This window comes from Lithobates pipiens, unplaced genomic scaffold (genome assembly GCF_037356315.1).
Source record: "Lithobates pipiens isolate NorthernLeopardFrog02 unplaced genomic scaffold, aLitPip1_a1.2 Scaffold_8, whole genome shotgun sequence".
Classification (NCBI taxonomy): domain Eukaryota; kingdom Metazoa; phylum Chordata; class Amphibia; order Anura; family Ranidae; genus Lithobates; species Lithobates pipiens.
The window spans coordinates 611,893,945-611,912,355 of record NW_027507903.1 but is presented as its reverse complement, the minus strand read 5'-3'; the positions used below and the strand labels follow the sequence as shown (position 1 = coordinate 611,912,355).

Sequence of the window (18,411 nt, the reverse complement as noted above, 5' to 3'; positions counted from 1 at the left end):
GTGGACTCACCCTGCACATGGCTGCACTCAGATCAGGAAACACTGAGTACCAGCATTCTGGATCTAAAGACCTTCCTTAGCTTTCCTAGGAGTTGACCAGCTACTACTAGTACATTCAGATCTGTATTCCTGTTGAGGAATGCCTGTTTTGTACATTTTGTTTTATCTCTAAAACTTCAAAGGGGGTGCCTTCACCCTGAAGCTTTAATGCGGAGTTAGTGTCCTCATCCCCAAGTTTATTGTTATGGGAGTATCCTTAGGCTCGCCCTCACCCTATCCAAGTTCTACCCATGCAAAGCCTGTCCTCTGACTTGAGTGATTGGGAAATGTTGTGTACCTGGCTGCTATGTGCCTATCAGGGAATGGAACCCGGGTCCAAAACGCCAGACCAATCCGGTCTGTGCGCTACACATATAATTCATAGAGGGTTCCTCATATGTTTAGAATATAGGTCCATCAGGGTAGAACTCTTCTCTCATTGTCATAGGACTCTTCTCTCTTTTATGGTCATATAGCTGTTCTGTTTTGAGTTTCTTCAGTTTTTTAACACTTGTATTACTAGATGTGAAATACTATGTGTACATAGTACTTGTTATCATCTAAAAGAAGGTTATGCACTGATATTATCTCTTCATATGAAAAGCTCGGTTTGCAACAATTTCTCCTTCTAGGAGTGTGAGAGAAAAAAAGAGGAAGTCTAGATGCACGAATGTCTTCTCGTGTCTACAGGAGATATTATAGCATGTTCCTCTTTGAATGTCTTATAATCAGCAAACCTTGTCCATATCAGTCAGCAACCATGATGTCCTGTGTACTGGTCCTGATCATGCTGTGTCTATGGGGTATGTAGTATATATACAATCTGTAGTATTATTATATACAGTGTACTGGTAGTGCTCATGCTGTATCTATGGGGTATTGTGTGTATAAACGGGCTATAAAAACTATTATGTTATGTTTTGGGGTATATGGTATATATACTCACTGTGCCACTTTATTAGGTACACCTTGCTAGTACTGGGTTGGACCCCCTTTTCTCTTCAGAACTGCCTTGATTCTTCATGGCATAGATTCAAGGTGTTGGAAACATGCCTCAGAGATTTTGCTCCATAGTGACATGATAGCATCACACAGTTGCTTCAGATTTGTTGGCTGCACATCTATGATGCAAATTTCCCCTTCTACCACATCCCAAATGTGCTCTATCGGATCAGATCTGGTGACTGTGGAGGCCATTGGAGCCCAATGAGTGAACTCATTGTCATGTACAAGAAACCAGTGGTGAGATGATTTGAGCTTTGTGACATGGTGCATTATCCTGCTGGAAAGAGCCATCAGAAGTTGGGTACATATAGTCATAAATGGATGGACATGATCAGCAACAATACTCAGGTAGGCCATGCAGGGTAGTCTTTAATATTGACTGGACTCTGGGCAAACATTTTCTTGGGCCCCCTCTTCTATGCAATTTCACTCTCCACATGCTTTCAGACATACATTAAATAGCAGCTAGACTCAAAATCAGTTCACTGGATCAGATCAGGCAGTGATTGTAATTGGTTGCTAGTGGTTACAGTGTATCCTTACTGCTCACTGACTGGCTGCTAGAGTTTACAGCACACTTTATGTCTCACCGTTTCTTTTCTAGAGGTTACATCACATGACTTCTGCTTTTTGATTGGTTGCTAGAGATTAATGTACATCAATATTGCTCACTGATTGATTGCTAGAGGTTACTGGACATCTATACCACTCACTAATTGGTTGCTAGAGGTTACTGCACATTATTACTGCTCACTGATTGGTTCCTAGAGGTTACTGAATATCCTTACCACTCAATGATTGGTTGCAAGAGGTTAGAGCACATTACTGCTTACTGATTGGTTGCTAAAGGATACAGCACATCATCTCCACACTGCCTGCACACCATGGACTGGGGAGGTAAGGGGACCTATCAATAGACAGAAAACTTCTAGGAATCCAAGGACTCCTGGGACAGTGGCAATGCTGGGGGGTTGATGGGATCAGTAACAGTGGTGGGGGGATGGGATTAGTTAGGAGGCAGTACACTGTGGGAAATACGGAATCATGTACAGCAAAGCTGGAAATCTTTGGCAAGTATATAGTGGGGGATTCTACCACTGTAATGGGGAATTTACAATGACCCCCAATGTGAGGGGGGGTTTACACTGACCATCGATGTGAAGGGGAATTTGCACTGACCACCATGTAACAGGGGATTTTACGTCACCCACCAATAGAAAAGAGAGATCTCTACACTGACACCAATGTATATTTACACCAACCACCAGTGTAAGGGGGAATATACAATGACCTCAATGTAATTTGCACTGGCAACAACTGTCAAGGAGATTTGTACTGACCACCAATGTAAGGTGACAATTCTACACCAACCACCAATGTCAGGGAGGATTTACACTGACCACCAATGTAAGGGGGATTTACACTGACCACCAATGTAAGTGGGAATTTACAATGACCACCAGCGTAAGGGCAATTATGCCCTTACCACCAATGTAAAGGGAAATGTACACTGAACACCAATGCTATGAATTTACACTGACAACCAATGTAATGGGGGATTTTACATCAACAGCCAATAAAGGGGGATTTCTACACTGGCCACCAATGTAGGGGGGATTTACACTCACCACCAATTTAAAGGGGGCTTTTACATGGACCACCAATGTAATGGAGGATTCAAAACTGACCACAAATGCAAGTTTGGATTTTTTAACGATTACCAATATAAAGAGGAGTTTCTACACTGGCCACCAATGTAATGGGGATTTACACTGACCACTAATGTAATAGGAGTATTCACAGTAACTACCAACGTAAAGAGGGATTAAGACCCCTTTCACACTGGGGCGCTTTGCAGGCACAAGAACACTAAAAATAGCTCATGCAAAGCGCCCTGAAACAGCCGCTGCTGTCTCTCCAATGTGAAAGCCCCGAGGGCTTTCACACTGAAGCGGTGCGCTGGCAGGATGCTAAAAAAAGTCCTGCTAGCAGCATTTTTGGAGTGGAATCAATGGGGCAGCGCAGCTATACCGCCTGCAAAGCAGCGCTCTGCGGTGGTTTTAACCCATTCGCGCCTGGTTTTTAACCCTTTATCAGCAGCTAACGCTGGTTAAAACCACCCCGCTAGCAGCCGAATAGCACTGCTAAAACGATGGTAAAGTGGAGCTAAAAATAGCGCCGCTTTACCGCTGACGCCCAGGTGCCGGCAGTGTGAAAGGAGCCTTAGGCCGCGTACACACGGGCGGACTGTCTGCCCAACTTAGTCCGCCGAAACACATTTGAGCGGACAGTCCGCTCGTGTGTGGGCTTCAGCGGACTTTTTCAGCGGACAGTCTGACGAACAAAGTCTTACGGAATTTCCGTAAGATTGTCCGTTCAAACTTGGTTTGAGCGGACAGTCCGCCCGTGTGTGTGCCAGTCCGCTGTACTTTCGAAATGAGCGGACTTTTCCCGCCCGGAGAAAAGTCTGCTCATTGCGAGTAGGTATCCAGGTAGGCGGGGCCCGCGACGGATTGTCGAGGAGGAAGAAAGCCGGACTCCTCCGCTAGCAAAAGAGCTACAAGAAGATAGCGGAGGAGTCCGGCAGGAAGACCCCCGAAGACGGAAGACCCCCGGAGCTGTGCAATAAAATATTTTAACCCTGTGTTGTGTTTTTTTTTTTGTAATTTTTTTCACAGGTGAATGGATAGGGGTACATTGTACCCCATACTCATTCACATAGGGTGGGGGGGCCAGTATCCGGGGCCCCCTTATTAAAGGGGGCTCCCGAATTCCGATAAGCCCCCCACCCGCAGACCCCGACAACCAACGGCCAGGGTTGTCGGGAAGAGGCCCTTGTCCTCATCAACATGGGGACAAGGTGCTTTGGGGTGGGGGGGCCACGCGGCCCCCCCTTCCCCAAGGCACCCCCCATGTTGAGGGCACGCGGCCTGGTACGGCTCAGGAGGGGGGGGGCACGCTCGCCCCCCTTTCCTGGCCGGCCGGGTAGCGTGCTCGGACAAGGGTCTGTTGTGGACTTGGGGGGACCCCCACGCCGATTTTTTTCGGCGTTGGGGTTCCCCTTTAAGTTCATACCAGGCGGCGGGGCCAGCGACGTCTCCTTCGCGGGCCCCGCCTACCTGGAGACGCGCTCGAAATGAGCGGACTTTCCTCCGCGTGTGTGGGCGAGTCCGTTCATTTCAAAAGTTGAGCGGATTGTATGGCGGACTTAGTCCCCTGTATTAGTCCGCTCAAAAAGTGCCGTGTGTGGGCAAGTCCGTTCATTCAAAAGTTTGAACGGACTGTCTGTCGGATTGTCTGACGAACTTAGTTGGGCAGACAATCCGCCCGTGTGTACGCGGCCTTACACTGACCACCAATGTAAGGGGGACCTTCACACTGGCCACTAGTGTGAATGAAAGGATTGTACACCAAGCCCCAATTTAATGAGAAGATTTACACTGACCACCAATGTAACTGAGACATTTAGCCTGCGTTCACATTTGTGCTTGTTGGGAATATATGCAAAATCGCTTTCCTGAAACCACAGAAACATGATGCCCTTTAGCAGATACACAGCAGTGCCATTAATTGTTAATGACATTGTCATGCATCAGCTGAGATGTGCGTATTCACATGCACCAGAATTCAGGGTGCAGGGGCACTATGTTTTTTTGAAGAAAGGTTCCACCTCCAATTTGCTTACCTTTGCAGAACAGGCTGATATTAGGCTCCACACAACTGCCGCTCACTGGATATTTTCTCTTTTGTGTGTAAAAATCCCAGTAGATCAGCAGTTTTTTAAATAATCAGACCAGCCCATCTGCCACCAACAACCATGCCACATTCACAGTCACTTAAATCCCCTGTCTTTCCCATTCTGATGTTCGGTTTGAACTTCAGCAAGTTGTATTCTCCATGTCTAGATGCCTAAACACATTGAGTTGCTGCAATGTGATTGACTGATAAGCAATTTGCAGTACCAAGCAATTAAACATATGTACCTAATAAAGTGGCCAGTAAATGTATAACCTATATAGTGATCATGCATATACACAGTAAATGTATGGTCTGAAGTGATTTTGTAAATAAGTACTTTTTCTCCTTCACTGATGGATGCTGATGAGGCTGCACTGATTAGGTGGCACTGATGAGGAGGCACTAATATGCCGCACTGATGGGCACTGATAGGCGGCACTGATGGGAGGCACTGATGAGCATTGATGGGCATCAATAATGAGCAGGCACTAATGGACACTGAAAGTCAGCAGTGACTGGCATCACTAATGGACACTGATTGGTGGCACTGATGGGCACTGATTGGTGGCCCTGGGGAGCTTTACTGTAATCAGGACACTGATGAAGAAGACACCGCTGATTGGCTCTCTTCCCCACACACTCTGTCAGTGTGAGGCAATGATAGCCGATCACCGGTACTTTCGTGTGACTGGCTGTGATTGGACACAGCCGATCACATGGTTAAAAAGCCGCATGAGCAGCTCTTTACAGAGATCGGGTTGCGCCGTGTCCTAGCAACACAGCGTTTTCCTTGATCGCTGCTCTTCATGCCCCCCGTGGGGGCACAAGAGCGCCCATAATGGGGCAACATCATATGTCATCGTCCCAGAACGAGAGCCGCACAGCTCCTCCATCACTGACGGTGGGCGAGCGGCAAGTGGTTAAAAAAAAAAATAGTGTCCCCCGATGTAAATCTATCATCAATCACGCCACTTGCTGCACCCAGAAAAAAAAAATTAAAATTATGTCTGGCTGCCTACTACAGGCTTCGCCGTTTGACAGTTCTTATTTAGGTAAAGTGCAGGGTCTCCTGGCAATGTCACCTGATGGAATTGCCACCTTGTGAAGTTGTCGACCCAGCATGCACCAGTTCATTACATCAGAAGGGTCAGGACTCTGTGCAGGCCAGTCATGTTCCTCCACCCCAAACTCGCTCATCCATATATTTATGAACCTTGCTTTGTGCACGGGCCCAGTCATGTTGGAACAGGAAGGGGCCATCCCCAAACTGTTCCCACAAATTTGGGAGCATGAAATTGTCCAAATTGTCTTGGTATGCTGATGCCTTAACTGTTCCCTTCACTGGAACTAAGGGGCCAAGCCCAACCTCAGAAAAACAACCCCCACACCATAATCCCCCCTCCACCAAATGATTTGGACCAGTGTACAAAGCAAGGTCCATAAAGACATAAATGAGCGAATTTTGGTTGGAGGAAATTGACTGGCCTGCACAGAGTCCGGACCTCAACCCGATAGAACACCTTTGGGATGAATTAGAGTGGAGACTGTGAGCCAGGCCTTCTTGTCCAACATCAGTGCCTGACCTCAGAAATGCACTTCTGGAAGAATAGTCAAACATTCCCATAAACACACTCCCAAAACTTGCATACAAGTGGAATTTCATTAGAAAATTTGTTTGATTTTCTAATCACTAGTGGGGTCAAACTGAAGTAAAATTTTGACTGCATGAAAAGATTTGAAAGATCAGGATGGAATATTTTTTTCAAACAAATAAATTTCTAACAGCGTTTGGGAAAGTCCATCCACTCCAAAATCGAATGTTAAAAGCAAATGTTCAGCTTTCAAATGAGCCATCAACCACTGAGCTGCAGGCTAGGCACTGTACCCGTACGTCACAGCTTTCTTCCCGCTTTTCAGGCACACCCCCTGCTGACCTGTGTTGTGATTGTACACAGTATGAGTTTGTCAGCAAGTTACAGACAATCATTTTGTCTGTATACCTGCTGATCAGTGAGGGTCAATCACAGCACTGATCTTTGTCTGTAAACACAGACTCTCGCTGGATTTCTCCCTGCCGTTCAGAACTGAAGGCAAGGAAAGAAACCCAGCCAGATCTGTAAGCAAAAGCAGCACACATACACTTCTATACACTTCTATACACTTGTTAGGCTTGGCGCCTAGTGATGGATGAATTTCCAAAGGGACGTTTCGCGAACGCGAACCGTGATCGTGGCCAAAAGTTTGCGAATCTCAAGGTTCGCGGTGGACCCCATTGACTTTAATGGCAGGCAAACCTTCAGGTCATATTTTCAGCCACAAAATACTTACTAGCTGTGCACACATAGTCCCACAACATGGACACTGACATACCAGAAGTATTAAGTGAATCTGGGATCGACAACGACAAGCATTCTTTTTTTATCTGTGAAATTTTGTCAATTCAGGAGCGTATGAAGGCCATGGAGGAGAGGCAAGGTCAGGGCAGGCTATGAAGGGGGTGCAGGAGATGATCAGTGCCACAGTCGGGGCAGCGCAGACCTGTGCCAGTGTCCCAGTGTGCCAACCTGTGCTTGAGCCCCTGACTCCTCCCTCTGCGTGGCCCTTACCCCCACCTATGCAGGGCTCCACTGCGGTGGTGCTGAGGTGCCAGCCCAGTGCTGATCCTCAGCCATGGTGCTGGCACTGCCTGCTAATTGGCTTCTCCGCTGCTATCTCTCTCACTGTCTGAAACCAGCACCATGATAGAGAGCACTGACACCAGCACCGTGATAGAGAGCACTGACACCAGCACCGTGAGAGCACTGACACCAGAACTGTGATAGAGAGCACTGAGACCACACCAGCACTGAGATAGAGAGCACTGACACCAGCACTGTGATAGAGAGCACTGACACCACACCAGCACCAAGATAGAGAGCACTGACACCAGCACCGAGATAGAGAGAGAGCATTGACACCAGCACCGTGATAGAGAGCACTGAAACCACACCAGCACCATGATAGAGAGCACTTACACCACACCAGCACAGTGATAGAGAGCACTGACACCACACCAGCACCGAGATAGAGAGAGAGCACTGACACCAGCACCGAGATAGAGAGAGAGAGCACTGACACCAGCACCGTGATAGAGAGCACTGACACCACACCAGCACCGTGATAGAGAGCACTGACACCACACCAGCACCGAGATAGAGAGCACTGACACCAGCACTGAAGCCAGCAACTCGCTGCGGGACCCAAAAATATGACACCGCTCAACCTCTTCAAACAGGAGGGTACGGGCATATAGTACGGTGTGCTTTTTTTTGTACAAGGAAATGAGCCAAAGGTACAAAAAAGGACAGTGTGCTAGATTATATAAATCGTTTATGGAGTTATGCATATACATGGTCTACTGGTCATAGTTTCATAGTTTCATAGTTTGTTAGGTTGAATAAAGACACCAGTCCATCAAGTTCAACCTGAGTGTCTACAATTGTCCCTATCCCTGTACATTGCACACTCACATCGGTCCCTACCCTTAAGGAGCCCACAATCCAAGGTCCCCATTCATATACTATGGCCAATTTTTTTTTTTTTGACAGAAGCCAATTAACCTACCTGCATGTCTTTGGAGTGTGGGAGGAAACCGGAGTACCCGGAGGAAACCCACGCAGGCACAGGGAGAACATGCAAACTCCAGGCAGGTAGTGTCGTGGTTGGGATTCAAACCAGCGACCCTACTTACTGCTAGGTGAGAGTGCTAACCACTACACCACTGTGCTGCCATGGTCACATGTGTTGAATTCCTCCGAGATCCATGCCTCGTTCATTTTTATAAATGTGAGGTAGTCAATACTGTCGTGAGCTAGGCGAGTATGCTTATCGGTCACGATCCCCCCTGCTGCGCTGAACGTCCTTTCGGACAGGACACTGGACGAGGGGCAAGCCAGCAGTTCCATTGCAAATTGGGCAAGCTCTGGCCAGAGGTCAAGCCTGCCCACCCAGTAGTCCAGGGGTTCATCACTCCTCAGAGCGTCCACATCGGCCGTTAACCTGATGTAGTCGGACCCCTGACGGTCTAGGCGTTCCCTGATGCTGGATCCAGATGACACCTGTCGATGGGTCGGCTGAAAGAATGATCTCATATCAGAAGTGACCAACACATCTTCAAACCGCCCTCTTCTTGCAGGCGCTGTTGGATTGGTACCTGCAACTCTTTCTCTGGGAGTAGGATTTTCTTTGCCAGCGCACGCAAAAGCAGAATGCAGCATTTCTCTAAGCAAGGCCTGGAAGTGCTCCATTCTGACAGCCCTCTGTGATGGTGGTAACATTTCCGCCATTTTTTGTTTATATTGGGGGTCTAAGTACGTTGCCACCCAGTACTGGTCCTTGACCTTTATGCTTTTTATACAGGGGTACCTGTTAAAACACTGGAGCATGAAGGCCCCCATTTGCACTAAACTGGAAGCGGTGCGGTGGCCCGGCTCCTGCTCATCATCCAGGATAATGTCGTCCTCCTCATTCTCCTCTCCCCATCCACGGACAACAGGGATCCCAGAAAGAATTAAAGCATGCTCTTCTTGCTCCTCTTCATCCGCCCCGGCACCATCCTCCTCTGACTCCTCTTCAGACTCCTGTTGTTGACTTGTCTCAGATAGAGTAGCCCCCCTGGGAATTCATCCAGCATTGCAACTGCCTCATGTTCCCGCTCCTACTCCTCCACAGCTTGATCAATGACACAACGCAATGCACGCTCCATAAAGAAGGCATAAGGTACCATGTCACTGATGGCACCATGGCTGCGACTGACCAGTTTGGTGATCTCATCAAATGGCCGCAGAAGTCTGCATGCATCGTGGATGAGCAGCCACTGGCGCTGTGAAAAAAAAACAAGCTCCCAGAACCTGTTCTGTCGCAGAGTTTGTATAGGTAGATGTTAACTGCACGTTTCTGCTGGAGCAGCCTATCAAGCATATAGAGGGTTGAGTTCCATCGCGTCAGGCAATCGCAAATAAGACGTCTGACCGGCAGATGGTGTCGCCGCTGAATGTCAGCAAGGCGAGCCATGGCCGTGTAAGATCTTCTGAAAAGGGCCGAGGTTTTTCTTGCCTGCTGCAAGATTTCCTGGACCCCAGGGTATTTGACAACGAATCACTGCACGACCAAGTTTAAGATGTGTGCCATGCATGGCACGTGTGTAATTTTGCCCTGTTTCAATGCGCTAAGCAGATTGGCACCGTTGTCACACACCACTTTACCAACTGTCAAATTGAGCGGTGTTAGTCACTGATCTGCCTGTGAACGCAAAGCTGAAAGGAGTGCCGGGCCAGTGTGGCTCTTGGCTTCCAGGCACAACAGACGCAGCACAACATGGCAATGTCTCACCTGGCTTGTCAAATAGGTTCTGGGGATCTTGAGCAGAAGAGACGCTAGCAGCGGAAAAGGAGGAGTCAGCCGAGGAGAAGAGGGAGGATGGAGTAGGAGGAGGAGAAGAAGAGGCAGGCCTGCATGCAATCCGTGACGGTAAAACCAAATCTACACGGGAGCCATGGGTTACATGCTTGACGGCCATCAGAAGGTTCACCCAGTGGGCAGTAAAAGTCATATATCTTCCCTGCCCGTGTTTGCTAGACCACGTGTCTGTGGTCAGATGTATCTTGGCACCGACACTGTGTGCCAGAGATACATTCACTTGCCGCTGAACATGGCCATATAGCTCTGGGATGCCCTTCTGTGAGAAATACTTCCTTCCTGGGACCTTCCATTGTGGTGTTACAATGGCCACAAATTTTCGAAAGGCCTCCGAGTCCACCAGTTTATATGGCAGTAGTTGACGGGCTATCAGTTCTGACAAGCCAGCTGTCAACCGTTGGGCAATAGGGTTATCCGGCGTCATCATTTTTTTACGCTCGAACATTTGGCCCATGGAAGCCTGCCTTTTTCCAGAAAAACGTGAGGACGGCATGATGGAAGGTGGAGTGGAGGACAATTCTGAGGAGAGAGAAGAAGGAGAAGTAGAAGAGGCTGGACGGTGATAGCCTGGAGTGTGGCTTTGTGGGTTCCATTGCTCCCAAAGGGCTCGGTGATGGCAGCTTATGTGCCTTCTTAAGGCAGTTGTCCCTAGGTGAGTGTTGGGCTTACCGCGACTTATGCGCTGACTGCAAAGGCTGCAGATGGCAACACTATTGTCAGCAGCGGACACATTAAAAAAAGCCCACACTGCGGAGCCATGTCCCGGCATCCTGGGAGCGCCAGATGTGCCCGTACATGGTCGATGACTCGCTCCTGATACATTAGCAGTCTGGTTTGTCCCTCCTGTGCAATGTAAGTTCTGCCTGCTTCTCCTCCCTATCTGCTGGTCCATATCTCCCTCTGAACTCCCCTCCTCTTCCTCTCTTGTGGGCACCCACGTGACATCACTAGACACGTCATCATCGACGTCACCTTCCCCACCGCTATAATTAGAGATCTCGGAGTAGGCAGCAACACCGGGGACCAACCTCCTTGGGCTGATCTGGGTACTGTCATCAGACTGCTGAGTGGCGGTTGTTTCTACCTCCTCTTCCTGATCCAATGCCAATAATGGCTGCGCATCGGCAATGTCTTGTGATGGATCGGAAAATAATTCCTGTGACTCAAGCGGAAGGTATGTAGTGGTGGTGGTGGTGGTGTTGTTGGTGGTAGTGTCTTTGGGGGTGCACACAGCAGAGAGTGAAGAAGAGGGTGCAGATCGAGAGGATTAGGAGGGTGCAGAAGAGTAAGGCTGAGTGAGCCACTCAACCAAGTCTGGTTTGTCCTTTGACGTAATCGAACGCACCTTCTGCAATTTCCCACTTTGGCTCAAGTCTGTTGCTCCTGCCCGACCCCTACCACCCCTACGGAAGGGCCTGCCTCTTCCTCTGCATGTCATTTTTTAAATGACCCTGTGACAAAAGTCTCTAGAGAAGTGCAGTAGATGTGGAAGAAGGTATATAACACCCCGCTTCAATCTGTCGTTTTGGGTGGCAACTGGTCTATCACACCAGTTATAATACTTTTTTCTAATTGCGTTTGTCACTCTTTGTAGTATCCTTGCAGAACTGCTCAGCAGTCACAATGCTGCACAGTGGAAATGCACTATACTATGCTTTCTATATTTGAAAGTATTTTATACATGTATTACACCCCTATATACTGCACACGAAATAGTACACCTATACCAGTCCTAAAAGGACCTTTGTGGACCTAATAGTAGCTAGCTAGTAGCTAGTGAATTGCAGACTGTCCCTGCTCCAAAAACCAAACTGCCCCTCCCTACACTGAGAAACGACAGCTGCAGAATCGGTCAGCAGCACTGCATGCAGTGCACTATAATATGCTTTCTATATTTGAGTTTTGGTGTGTGGCCGTCTCTTGGCAGGTTTGCTGTTGTGCCATGTTCTTTCAATTTGGTTATGTATTTGATGGTGCTCCTAGGGATCAGCAAAGATTTGGATATTTTTTTTATAACCAAACCCTGACTTGTACTTCTTAACAACATTGTCCCTTACTTGTTTGGAGAGTTCCTTCATGGCAGTGTTTGGTTAGTGGTGCCTCTTGCTTAGGTGTTGCAGTCTCTGGGGCCTTTGAAAAAGGTGTGTATATGTAATGACAGATCATGTGACACTTAGATTGCATACAGGTGAACATCATTTCACTAATTATGTGACTTCTGAGGGTAATTGGTTGCACCAGAGATTTTTATGGGCTTCATAATAAAGGTGGCGAATACCGGATTTATCGGCGTATAACACGCAGCCCAAGTTTAGGAGGGAAGTTTACGGAAAAAAACTTTTAGGAGGGAAGTTTAAGGAAAAAAAACTTACATTTTAAATGCCCATCAATGCAGCCTTATCAGTATCCATCTGCAGCCTTCCCCAGTGTCCATCTGCAGCCTTGCAGTGTCCATCTTCAGCCTTACCCAAAATTGCAGCATGTTTGGGTTTTGAATTTGCCACCGCTGATGAGATATTCGGCCGCCAACATAGACCGAGCTGATCCAAGTATACTGTGTACTCAGCTACACAGCTCCGCTCGCAGTCACACCCCTGTCCGCCCCTTGGCCCGGCTCCTATGATGGACACAACACTGGGCCAATGTAAAGGCTAGGAGGAGCCGAGTCTACCGAGTACACAGTACACTCAGCTCGGTCTATGTCGGTGGCTCTCCTGTTGCCCCCACAGACAGCGAGGATTGGTGTATAACACGCACCCATGATTTTCCCCTGATTTTAAGGGGAAAAATGTGCGTGTTATACGCCGATATATACGGTACATACGGACATGCCAATTATCAGTTTTTTATTTCTGAAAAACTGTTTTATGTATATATTTTTCTAATTTTACTTCACCAATTTAGACTATTGTGTTCTGATCCATCACATATAATTTAGATTAAAAAAAAAACATTGAACTAAAGGCTGTAATGTAATAAAATAGGTAAAAAGCCAAGGGGGGTGAATTCTTTTGCAAGGCACTGTATATGGAGGAATCCTTTGTGCAAATAAAAAATAAAATAAAAACGAAAAAAATAAAACTGAAAAAATTAAATAAATATAGAACTGCTGGTGGCACTGAAATGTGTGATTCCCATACCACCTGAATAATAAAATTAAAATGAGAAGTGTCGCGCAAAAAAAATATATATAAAAAACAACTCATGACCCTCAACGCATGACTACATGCATCCAGAGTAACACTCTTGTGATAATAACTGATTCAACCATATATAAAACTCAAATCATGGGTAATATATATAAATAAAAACCCAGGAGGTGATAAAATATCACCAAAATAAAGCTCTATTTGTATGGAAAAAAAATTATATAAATTTCCTTTACGTACAGCTTTGCATAACAGCCTAATTGCCAGTGCTGAATAGCAAAAAAAATGCCCTGGTCATGAAGGGGGTAAAACCTTCCCGTGGTCAGGAGGTTGTACTCATGATAATTTTTGTGCGTTCATTCATTCAAAGAATAAATTTCCATCCTTTTCCTTCAAATTTTCTGTGGTTGAAAACAAACATTGATTTGACACTGCTAATAATCAGAAAATTCAACAAATGTTCTAAATTAGAAAATGTTCAAAATACATTCTACTAGTGTACAGTATGGCTAGCTTAAGTCACAATGTAATTTTCATAAGCGTAAGCACAAATACTTTTTGGAATAGACCGGGTATCTCCAGACTAGGACCTGCAGGTTACATCCAGCCCGCTACAAGATTTTATTTGGCCTGTTGCTCGGGTCAGTGATGTATCTTCAATGTACACTGATTGAAGATTAGGGTCAGCAGAGGATGCCTATCAGTGGTGGAACTACCGTCATAGCCTCACACATGGACGCTATGGAACGTACAGCTGAGTGGGGCCCAGTGAGGACAGGCGGCTCCCCGGGTGAGAGCGCGGGCGGCTCAGAGGGCTGTCAAGTGGCTCAGTTGGTGAGTCAGCTGGGCGGCTCATGGGTGAGAGGGCTGGCCAATCAGGGAGCTGACGGGTGGAGGAGCAGAAAGATGACATCATCTCTCACCACCCGGTGCCCGCCCTGCATCCCTGCAACGAAGTTCCCTCTCACTGTGCAGGCAGCCGTGGGAAGCATTATCTCTCTGCTTCCTGAAAGATAATCTGCTGCCTGACTCTGGGACACAGCAGGAAAGTGACACAGAAAGTGACAATCCATAACGTGTGGCAAGTGACAATTCGTGACAAGGCAAATGACAATCTGTAATGTGTGGCAGGTGACGTGGCAAGTGACAATCCGTAATGTGTGGCAGGTGACAATCCGGGATGTGACAAGTGACAATCCGTAATGTGCGGCAGGTGACAATCTGGGACATGGCAAGTGACAATCCGTAATGTGTGGCAGGTGACAATCCGGGATGTGACAAGTGACAATCCGTAATGTGCGGCAGGTGACAATCTGGGACATGGCAAGTGACAATCCGTAATGTGTGGCAAGTGACAATAAGGGACCTGGCAAATGTAACAATCCGTGATGTGTGGCAGGTGACAATCCATAATGTGTGGCAAGTGACAATCCATAATGTGTGGCAGGTGACAATCCAGGATGTGGCAAGTGACAATCCATAATGTGTGGCAAGTGACAATAAGGGACCTGGCAAGTGACAATCCGTAATGTGTGGCAAGTGACAATCCGTAATGTGCAGCAAGTGACAATCTGGGACGTGGCAAGTGACAATCCTTAAAGCGGGAGTCCGCCGGGACTCCGCGTTTTTTTTTTTTTTTAAAGTCAGCAGCTACAAATACTGCAGCTGCTGACTTTTAAAATAGTGACACTTACCTGTCCAGCGCGCCCGCGATGTCGGCACCCGAAGCCGATCTCTAGATCGACACTCGGGTGCTACCGCCGCCATCTTGGGTATGGGAATCAGGAAATTTCGGCTTCATTTCCCGGTTCCCTACTGCGCATGCGCGAGTCGCGCGGCGCAATCCGGACGGTCCCCGCTGCCTCTGGGATCTGTGTGTTTCCCAGCAGGCAGCAGGGCACTTGCGCAAAGGGGCGGGCACTAGCTGTCTGCAGAAAGGGGCGTAGATTACGCCCCTTTCCGCAGACAGCTATCCCGGAAGTGGGTGCAGTTACCTGGATTATCCAGGTAATTGCACCCCCCTCCCCCCTGAAAGGTGCCAATTGTGGCACCGGAGGGGGGGGGATTCCGATGAGCGGTGGTCCATTTTAGGGTGGACCTCCGCTTTAATGTATGGCAAGTGACAATAAGGGACCTGGAAAGTGACAATCCGTAATTTGTGGCAAGTGACAACCTGTAATGTGTGGCAGGTGACAATCCGTAATGTGTGGCAAGTGACAATCCATAATGTGTGGCAGGTGACAATCTGGGATGTGGCAAGTGACAATCCGTAATTTGTGGCAGGTGACAATCCAGGATGTGGCAAGTGACAATCCGTAATGTGCAGCAAGTGACAATCTGGGACGTGGCAAGTGACAATCCGTAATGTATGGCAAGTGACAATAAGGGACCTGGCAAGTGACAATCCATAATGTGTGGCAGGTGACAACCTGTAATGTGTGGCAAGTGACAATCCGTATTGTGTGGCAGGTGACAATCCGGGATCTGGCAAGTGACAATCCGTAATGTGTGGCAAGTGACAATCTGGGACGTAGCAAGTGACAATCCGTAATGTGCAGCAAGTGACAATCTGTAATGTGTGGCAAGTGACAATCTGTAATGTGTGGCAGGTGACGTGGCAAGTGACAATCTGTAATGTGTGGCAGGTGACGTGGCAAGTGACAATCTGAAATGTGTGGCAAGTGACAATCCAGGACGTGCCAGTGACAATCCATAATGTGTGGAAAGTGACAATCTAGGACGTGGCAAGTGTCAATCCGTAATGTGTGGCAGGTGACGTGGCAAGTGACAATCTGGGACATAGCAAGTGGACAATCTGTAATGTGTGGCAGGTGACATGGCAGGTAACATTTCACAACATGTGACATGTGACAATCTGCATCTGGTGGCAGGCGACATGGCAAGTGGTCAATCCGCAAAGTGTGGCAGGTGATGTGGCAAGTGACACACTCGAGGCTCCCACTGATTCTGCATTATGGTGAGTTGAACTATTTCATTTTATATTACAATGTAACAATAGAAATAATGCGATACAATCATCCTGACACCATAACAAAAATGGCGCTGTGATGATTGAAGCGCCAACATCAGCCATTTCCCCGATATATTGCCCCCCAAAAAAACATATTTTCTGTCAGTGCCCCTCCAGAGATTAGACTGTGGATTTGCCCCTGGGTGAGGATGAGTAATGTAAGTTTACTGTTAAGCCTCCGGGGGCCCCGCGAGTCCGGCCGCGTCCTGACACACGCAGCCACATACAGCAGGAGCAGAGAGCAGAGTGGGCGGGGAAGAACGCTCGAGCACGCCTGTGAAGGGACATGGTTTTCGGCACATGAGGAGGCTCTGGAGTCTGGTCAGGAGGTAGGAAGGGAGGGGGAGACTGTCATCTGTTTTCCTATTTTTGTGAAGAAAATGTTTGCTATATTTTTTCACTATGATAATTTCAGCACAAAGGGAGGGGAGGCAATGCCAGGTTCAAGGGTGAAGAATGTTCCTACGACCTTAAGAATAAACTTGATCAAACTACCATTAGGGTCACTGTTCATCATTGCTGTCTTATTTCTCCCCTATTTGCCTTGTATTTACACAGAAGTATAATCAGCACAGAAATTGGTTAGAAGGCATGGAGGTCTGCAATGTGTGTCCTTCATGGGCTGTATACAGTATACTGCATATTTTGTTGTTCGAAATTAACATAAGCTGTTGTCTGGTTACTGTGCCACATGAGTGTGGTAATCTGTTGTTCAGTGGCATTAGTTCATTTTTTCTGGGGGGGGGGCATACAACAACATTTTGCTATGGGGCCCTCTGATTTCTAGTTATGTGTCTGATGCCTATGGTCTCTACTTCTGATGTAAGGGGGGATGAAGATCCTGAAGTAAGGGGGCTTCTGATGCCGCACTTGTGCACCCTCAGGAGACACATGGCACGGCGATCGGTTGTGCACTTTGTCCCTAGGACATGAAATATCACTGATCCTGGTAAAGAGCCAATGACCAGACTCTTTACACATGTGATCAGCTGTGTCCAATCACAACTGATCACTTGTAAACAAGAAAATGTCGGTTATCAGGTAATCAGGGCACTGATCCTCAGTGCAGCCCCAACAGGGCCTATCAGTGATGCCAATCTATGTCCATCAGTGATGCCTTTCAGTGCTGCCTTTCACTGCCCATCAGCGCTGCTCATCAGTGCCTATCAGTGATGCCCATCTCTGCCCAGCAGTGATGCCCATTTGTGCCCAGCAGTGATGCCAGTCAATGCTGCTTTTTAGTGCTGCTCATCAGTGATGCCAATCTGTGTCCAGCAGTGATGCCAGTCAGTGTTGCCTTTCACTGTCCAACAGTGCCCATCAGTGCTACTCATCAGTGCCCATCAGTGATGTCAATCTGCACCCATCAGTGATACCAGTCAGTTCTGCCTTTCAGTGCCCATAATTGCGGCACATTAGTGCCTCCTCTTCAAGGCACATCAGTGAAGGAGAAAAATTACTTATTTACATAATTTTACAACAGAAACTAAAAAAAAAAGTGGTAATTAAATGCCACAAAAAGAATGTTCTATTTGTGTAAAAAAAAAAGATAAAAATGTCATATGAGTACAGTGTAGCATGACCGTGCAATTGTTATTCAAAGTGTGACAGCTCTGAAAGCTGAAAATTGGCCTGGGCAGGAAGGGGGTGAAAGTGCCCAGTAAGCAAGAGGTTAAAGAAAATGTTCACCTTTAAAAATATGAGCTCTCGACGTCCTTTTTTCTCACCTGAGTGATAATCGCAATGTGTTCTTTTCATAGACCGACCCCATGAAACTTCAGCACAACACTGCATTGATCAGCCTGGAAGAATGGAATCCGTGGTTGGAGGAGCAATAACAATCCCCTGCCAGATTGCATTTCCAGAGAACGAAACCCAGTCTATAAATATCGCAGTAAAAGCATCACGTGATACGTACTATTGTGGAGGAGAAAATGAGGAAATTTATAACAACACAAAAACCCCCAAAATATTCTCCAACTATACGGGAAG

The 18,411-nt window shown here is 47.3% G+C and overlaps 1 protein-coding gene across 1 annotated transcript in view; it reads right to left on the bottom strand.

Moving 5' to 3' along the window:
* Positions 1–18,190, bottom strand: part of LOC143962327 (extracellular calcium-sensing receptor-like) — a 60,162-nt gene extending 41,972 nt beyond the window's left edge. The window contains exon 1 of the mRNA XM_077471627.1: positions 18,147–18,190. Coding sequence (XP_077327753.1) covers positions 18,147–18,190 — 44 coding nt within the window. The remainder of the gene's footprint in view (positions 1–18,146) is intronic.
* Positions 18,191–18,411: the final 221 nt, after the last annotated feature.